The following is an 8,134-nucleotide window of genomic DNA, read 5'->3' as shown; positions in this document are numbered from 1 at the left end:
TCAGTTCCACAATTTGCCAGAATGTTTTTATCACAATATAATTTTAAAATCACTTGCCATTTACCAGAATTCATACATAACCTCCTAACCCACGTTAATTTTAACGAGTCAATAAACGACTGTACATGTAACATTTTAAGACCCCCTTTTACATAATCTTTAACAATGACATCTCTCTTAGCTTTATCTATTTTACTATTCCACAGAAAATTAAAAAGCTCTATATTTAATTGTTTAAGAAAACAGTCATCTGGATTAGGTAAAGAGATAAAAAGGTGATTGAATTGTGAGATTAATAGTGATTTTATGATATGTATCCTACCAATAGGAGTCAATAATCTACAAATTTCTTATCGTAATTCAATTGTGTTATCTTATGTAAATCTACATCAAACTCAATACCTAAAAGTGTAAATTCCCTATCCCCCCACTGCAAATTCAATTCAGGATAAAGAATTTCATTACTGTATTTTTTACTACCTATCCAAATAACATGTGTTTTTTCTATGTTTATTTTAAGTCCAGAAATATTTGAAAAAATTTTCAATTCTTTAATTGCCTCTTTTAATGAAATTTGTGTGCCATCTAAAATCAATGTAGTGTCATCAGCATACTGGGAAAGTAAAAGCGGGCAATTGTCAATATTAATATCATTTATACATTTATTATTTCTCAGTCTTACAGCTAAAATTTCAGCGCATAATATGAATTTATATGGAGCTATTGGATCCCCTTGCCTACAACCTCATTTAATATCGAAAAAAGATGATATATTTCCCCCTTGATTTATTGCAGACTTTGCATTTGTATGAAAGACTTTAACCCATTTTTAAGAACTTTTTCAATAAATTTCCAGGACAATGAGTCGAAAGCCTTTTCAAAATCTATAATTAACAACATTCCTGGTATATTATTTTTATCTGTATATTGCATCATAAATTAACCTAGTATTCTCCCCAACATAACGACCCGAAATAAAACCTGTTTGATCTGTGTTTATTATACTATTTAAAACTGTTTTTATTCTCCCTGCTTTTGACCCCGATGCAAATTTATATATAATATTCAGAAGAGAAATTGGTCACCAATTGTTTAGAAACTGTCTTGGTTTATCCCCTTTAGGTATACATGTTATTATTCCCTATCTTTGTGTAACTGACAATTGCCTATTAGTGTAACCAAATTGATTGATCCCACTATAAAGTTATTCAGCTGTTTCCAGAAACATTTTAAAATTCAACTGTAAAACCATCAGAACCAGGGCTTTTCCTTTTTTTCATACCTCCTCCATGAAGAGCCAGGGTCAAAGTCAGAGATCCACTTTGTGTTTGACCTTTGGACCCAAATGATCTTGACTTTTAACCCAGTGAGCCTGATCTTTGGTCAATTGACTTACTCTTTGATTCCGACCAACTTTGTCTCATAATATCATAACAAAATGTTCATCAGTGAAAAATACAAAATTTGACCTTGACCTTGAACCTTTGGACCATGTAACATTGACCTTAGGTCATTTGACTCGTTGTTAAGTTCTGAACAACTTTGCTTCATAATAACATAAAAATAATGTTCATCAGTAAAAAGATACAATATTTGATCTTGACATTGACCCAGTGACCTTGACCTTTGGTCAGTTGACTCCTTGTTTAATTCTGACCAACATTGCTTCAAAGTATCATAACAAAATGTTCATCAGTGAAATGATACTAAATTTGACCTTGACCTTTGATCTAGTGACCTTGACCATTAGTCAGTTGACTCTTTGTTGAATTCCGATCAACTTTACTTCATAATGTCATAACAAAATGTTCATCAGTGAAATGATACTAAATTGGACCTTGACCTTTGATCTTGTGACCTTGACCATAAGTCAGTTGACTCTTTGTGGAATTCCAACCAACTTTGCTTCATAATGTCATAACAAAATGTTCATCAGGGAAAAGATACAAAATTTGACCTTGATCTTTGACCCAGTGACCTTGACCTTTGGTCAATTGACTCCTTGTTTAATTCTGAGCAGCATTGCTTCAAAGCATCATAACGAAATATTCACCAGTGGAAATATACAAAATTTAACCTTGACCTTTGATCCAATGACCTTGACCTTTGTTCAGTTGACTCCTTATTTAATTCTGACCAACATTGCTTCATAGTGTCATAACAAAATGTTCATCAGTGAAAAAATGCAAAAATAGACCTGGACCTTTGAACCTAATGACCTTGACCTTTGACCTCATCTTTTTACCTCAGTGTGTCTCTTTGTTTAATTTCGACCGAACTTTTCTTCATAATGTCATAAAATGCTCATTAGTGAAAAGCTACAAAATTTGACATAGACCTTCGGTCAGTTGACTCCTTGTTTAATTCTGATCAACTTTGCTTCCTCATGTCATAACAAAATGATCATCAGTGAAAAGATGCAAAATTTGACCCTGACCTTTAATTGAACCTTATGACATTGACTTTTGACCTGGACTTTTTACCCGAGTGTGTATTTTTGTGAACTGAACATCTGGACCAAGTTTCATGTAAATCGGTCAATTAATACCAAAGTTATTAGCCAGGAACAAAATTTGTGGAATGACAGACGGACAGACAGACAGACAGACAGACAGAGTGATTACTATAGGACACCCGTATCTCCGATACGGGACCCGAATTACAAGACAATAATATCTGAAATGTGTTCTAGCTCTGCACAGGTAATGAACAATGTTTGTAAACATGGGTATATGTACAATGGATGAGCTATAAGTAAGACAGTTCAAGGGTCAGACTCATCCACTGACACCACAGATGTACAGTATCAACACTGCCCACCTGCTTCTGATGCTGCCTCTGTTTATGTCCAATCATATCTTTCCTTTGATTCAGAAAGTTTTTGGAGTCCTGGATGTGTTCACTTATCACAGAGTCTATATTGTCAAATAACTCTACTCTATCATTGGATCCCACTTTGTCTATCAGTTGCATGTTTCCTTTGGTAATGTCTTCCGACACATAAATTCCTGTCTTTCGAAGTGTCTGTCTATTTTTCATAACCAAGTATTTGATGTCACTGTTGAAGAATTTCACTATCACCTGGCGTGGGGTTGTCAAGGTCATTTTCATTCTCAAACTTTGCTAGGCCCTATCTCAGGAAGCCACCAGCCAAATATGACGATTCTATACCTTTCACTTCTTCAGAAGAAGTCGTTTGAAGTGTTTGACATACTTGACCCCTGTGACCTTGAAAGTAGGTCAAGGCCATTTTTGTTCTCAAACTTTGTCGGGCTCCTACCAACAAAGCTTTCAGTCAAATATCATGACTCTCGGCCTGTCCGTTCTTCAGAAGAAGTTGTTTAAAGGAAAAGTTGATGGATGAAGACGAACGGATGGACGAGAGACACCGCACCATGACATAAGCTAACTTGCCCTTTTCATTATTTTAAAGAGACTGTTGGAGGTCAAGGTCATTCATCTGAACAATTTGGATAGAGCATCCCAACTTACTACTGATGAAATAGTAAATAAAAGTTTAGCATATTTGACTCCAGTAACCTTAAACGAAGGTTACCTGTGATAACTTACCTACCCCTACCATATGTAGATAACAACAGTTTACCTGTGTTGTATTTACCTGTGATGACTTACCTATGATATGTAGGTAACAACAGTTTACCTGTGGTATATTTACCTACCCTATGTAGGTAACAGTTTACCTGTGGTATATTTACCTACCATATGTAGGTAACATCAGTTTATCTGTGGTATATTTAACTACCATATGTAAGTAACAACAGTTTACCTGTGGTAATGTAACTGGGATAATATTTGTAATGTATATGTTATTTTAATATTATATATGCATAGCGCTGTGAGTCCTAGTATTCGTACGTACTGTATTGTCAATGTGCTGTGAATGTCCGTGTACCTGTACTGTCCGTGTCACGTGATGTATGTTACATGTGGTATGCATGTACCTGGTAGGTGTAAGGTAAGAGTGTGCATGCAAGTGCCTCGTTTTGGTTTTATATGGTCAGTGTCTTTGTGTAAGTTTGGCGCGTAAGTCATTCATATCTGACATTTGACAGCGGACATGTTCAGTGGACGGAGCTAGAAAAGTAGTACGGGGAATCGAAATAATTGGTACGTACTTAATGTATTTTAATAATTTAACTATAGGCATTATTATTCTTACTGTAATATCTATATATGTAAGTTAGAATAATATTGATTTGGATAAATTATCTCTTTTCCTGAATTACCATTTTGTGAATATCCGTCATCGATCATTTTGATGAGTACAATATTTGAAGTTAATTTTAATATCTTAAGTATATACAGATTTCATTGTAATTCAGTTGTTACCAAGCTAGTCTACTACAGTATGTCGTATTGACGACTCTTACCGATATTTCATCTTTAGACCCTTGACCCATTGTTGGGGTAGGTACATAGATAATGTACTTCGTGTACAATTCTGTATTGGACACGTATATATAATTTATTAAGTATTGAATAAATGTAATGTATTTTGGTATCTGTATAATGAAATGTATATTTCATTATAAGGTAAATGTTAACTTATGTTTCAAACTTTCGAGTAATTTAGATAAATTTAAAGCATATGCATTGTCCATATATGTTGTAACACTTTTTAACTATAATTTAATCAGTTTGTATTGTTTCCTTGTAGGGTCTTGAATGTCTTAAATATGCTTAAAGGAAATGAAATAAATGTTCATGAAGAACGAAACCGTCTTTGTTACAGTAAATTTACCTACAGTATGTAGGTAACAGTTTACTTGTGGTATATTTACCTACAGTATGTAGGTAACAGTTTACGTGTGGTATATTTACCTACAGTATGTAGGTAACAGTTTACCTGTGGTATATTTATCTACAATATTTAGGTAAAAACAATTTACCTGTATTGACTTACCAATGATATTAAGGTAACATCAGTTTATCTGTGGAATATTTACCTACGATATGTAAGTAACAACAGTTTACCTGTGGTATATTTACCTACAATATGTAGGTAACAGTTTACCTGTGGTATATTTATCTACAATATGTAGATAAAAACAGTTTACCTGTGTTATATTTACCTGTGATGACTTACCAATGATATGTAAGTAACAACAGTTTACCTGTGGTATATTTACCTACCATATGTAGGTAACAGTTTACCTGTGGTATATTTACCTATGATATGTAAGTAACAACAGTTTACCTGTGGTATATTTACCTACCATATGTAGGTAACATCAGTTTATCTGTGGTATATTTACCTGGTGGGGAGGCGAACATCACCAGCATGTCTTTGTGACAAGGGATGGCGGTAACCTCCACCCTCTCAATTTCCGGTAATCTATCTGTGATCCCCCTGGGTTTTGACAGTTGGCTTCCTCCGGTGTCGGCCTGATCAGTGGGCGTATCTTCAGGGGTTATCCCCTCAATGTGTTGGATTCCTGGTAAACTGTCACCTTCAGGAACAACGTCTTTGTATTGCTTGGTGTATGATGACCTGTCCCTGTATCTGATGTCATCATGTCCCGTCTGTGTTGAGTAAAAACACAAACAATCTGTACATACTTGCCACTACAGGGCTTAAAACTGCTTCTTGAAATGTTATGCAAGTAATCAAAAAGTTATCCTGCTTATTTACGAACTCAATAGGAAAACTAAAAGTTCTTTTTTATCATCATATGTAGGAACATTAAGAAATGAAATTACTATGAACGGTGATCACTGATGTAACCTTAAAGCAGACAATGCAAGTGATAATGTTTCTAATGAGGGACTGACATTTTAGTTTGAGCTTGCGTATAATTAGAAGCTAGAATGGGTCTGGTTGGGAATAAAAAGCGCATTACCTGTCAAGCGGTTATCATTCTACCAACGGCCGTTTTTGTTACATTCCCCCCCACAATGGTATACTTTTAATAAAAGTGACCTTGACCTTAACCTTGACCTTACAAACTTTTTAACACCTATTACAAAATCAATGTTACACAGTGTATTAATGTATCAATATGTTTGATATCAAGATCATTTTTTTGGATTCACGATAATCTTCCGCTAGGATTTCCTGACTTCTATAGAGAACACACTTCTCCCTCCTCCGACCCTCAATGGTCTACTGTCCATAAACTGTCCTAATCAACTTACAATGTAATTAGAGTCCTTTTCCACGATAAACATTTTTACTTCTCTGTCCTAACCATCTTAATAAGAATGCCTGTCTGTAAGATAACCTATCTTACTTCTCTGTCTTCATCATCGTAATCAGAATGCCTGTCTGTAAGATAACCTATCTAATTTCTCTGTCCTAACCATCTTAATAAGAATCCTTGTCTGTAAGACAAAAGGTCCATTGGACCTGTATCGCTCACCTGGTTTTATATTTAAGTCATTCCAACTGAATGCATTAGTACATCTTTTTATGAAATTTCCTCAAATCCAGACAAGATCTATGTTCTAACCCAACTGGGACCACAATACATGTATCTGACTTTCAACTAATCAGGGGCCCCCAATGAGTTGCCATGTTAACAGATTTTGAAATAAGTAATATGTCATATTACAGGGTGTAATTAGATAATACTTTAATTTTTATTCAACTATAAGCTTTTATAAACCTAGAAACCAATTTTTAACAATTTATAAAAACTACACCATAGCATATGATAATCTAGCTGTACACCAGACGCTGGACGCTGAGCCACGGCATAAGCTAACTTGCCCTTCGGCCAGGTGAGCTAATAACCTATCTTACTTCTCTGTCCTCATCTTCTCCATCAGAATCGTTGTCTGTAGTCGCTGTGTCATAGCCGTCAGAAAACTGGTGGTCCTCCTCCTCTTCCTCCTCCTCCTCCTCCTCCTCCTCCTCTTCCTCAGTGTCCTTACCTCCAGGACCTGTCTCAATGATTTCATCCAGTGCTTCAAACGGAACATTTGAAATAATTGTTAAGTTGATGTTCAATGTCTCATAGCTACACTATTATTACTCTCCAAGTCTAACTCTGTGTATTAACCTTTTTAGCTACAAAATAGAGCTTAATAGAATAAATATTTATAACTTCTTTTATCATGAAGCAAAATAACGTAAACACAAGGCCCAATGGGCCTGCATCGCTCACCTGGTATAAATATCATAATTGTAACCCTAAAAGTGATCTAAAATAAAGCTACAGACAAAATATCAGTATTTATGATTAAAATTGATTCAAAAGAACCTGTTAAAAGATTTTAAAACATTTCACACCTCTGACCTTGAAAGTTGAACAAGGTCATTATGTTTTATAGTCTTTTATCTCAGGATGCAACTTGCAAAATCTCACCACCCTATCCTGACTACTGCTACTGACCAGATATCAACATTCTAGGGCAAAAAAATATATATGTGCGTTTCAGGTAACAGTCTGAAAACAAGGGGCCCAGAGGGCCTGTATGACTCACCTGAATATGTTTAAAATAATTGGTATGAAGTAAAGATATAGCACTCCATGGTAGGTGCTGTAAGTACATATGAAATTTCAGAAAGATCCATCCAGTACTTGAGATATAGCGAGAACAAACTTCAAACAGAGCCCCACCCCTATGCTCCTAAGGGGGTCATACCCACCAATTATACAAAGTTGAGTCCCCTTGGCCCAAGGATGCTCCTGACTAAATAAGGATAAATACCTTAACTCTGATGGTCGAAGAAGGATTTTAAAGGTTGTACCTCTATTTCTACCTCTATTGGGCCCGCCTTCCTGCCCCCTGGGAGACCATACCCACTGCTTATAAAAAATTGAGTCCCCTTGGCCCAAGGATAATCCAGACTAAATTAGGATAAAATCCCTTAATTCCTATGGTAGAAGAAGGATTTTAAAGGTTTTACCTCTATTTCCCCTATGGGCCCAGCTGCCTCTCTACCTCCAGGGGGGTCAGACACACCGTTTATACAAATTGGTTCCCCTTCACCCAAGGATGCTTCATACCAAATTTGGACAAAATCCTGTCATTCCTACAGAAGAAGAAGGATTTTGAAGAATTTGCTATGTTTCCCCTATTGGGCCCCTTCCTTCTGCCCCCAGGGAGGCCACACTCTCTGTTTATACTAAATTGAGTCCCTTTTGCCACGGGATGCTCCAGACTAAAT

General features: G+C 35.8%; 1 protein-coding gene across 2 annotated transcripts in view; it reads right to left on the bottom strand.

Moving 5' to 3' along the window:
* LOC110462038 overlaps positions 1-8,134 on the bottom strand; it is a 35,917-nt gene that overhangs the window by 13,496 nt on the left and 14,287 nt on the right. Inside the window, exons 5-6 of one of the 2 annotated variants that reach the window (XM_021515815.1) lie at positions 6,764-6,927; positions 5,277-5,544 (exon numbers count right to left, since the gene is read on the bottom strand). In XM_021515815.1, the coding sequence (XP_021371490.1) occupies positions 5,277-5,544; positions 6,764-6,927 (432 nt within the window). Of the gene's footprint in view, positions 1-5,276; positions 5,545-6,763; positions 6,943-8,134 lie in introns of both variants that reach the window. The other variant, XM_021515814.1, reaches the window with a different exon arrangement.

The sequence above is a fragment of the Mizuhopecten yessoensis genome, unplaced genomic scaffold, assembly GCF_002113885.1.
Source record: "Mizuhopecten yessoensis strain PY_sf001 unplaced genomic scaffold, ASM211388v2 scaffold10733, whole genome shotgun sequence".
Lineage (NCBI taxonomy): Eukaryota > Metazoa > Mollusca > Bivalvia > Pectinida > Pectinidae > Mizuhopecten > Mizuhopecten yessoensis.
This window is presented reverse-complemented; position numbering and strand designations above follow the sequence as displayed.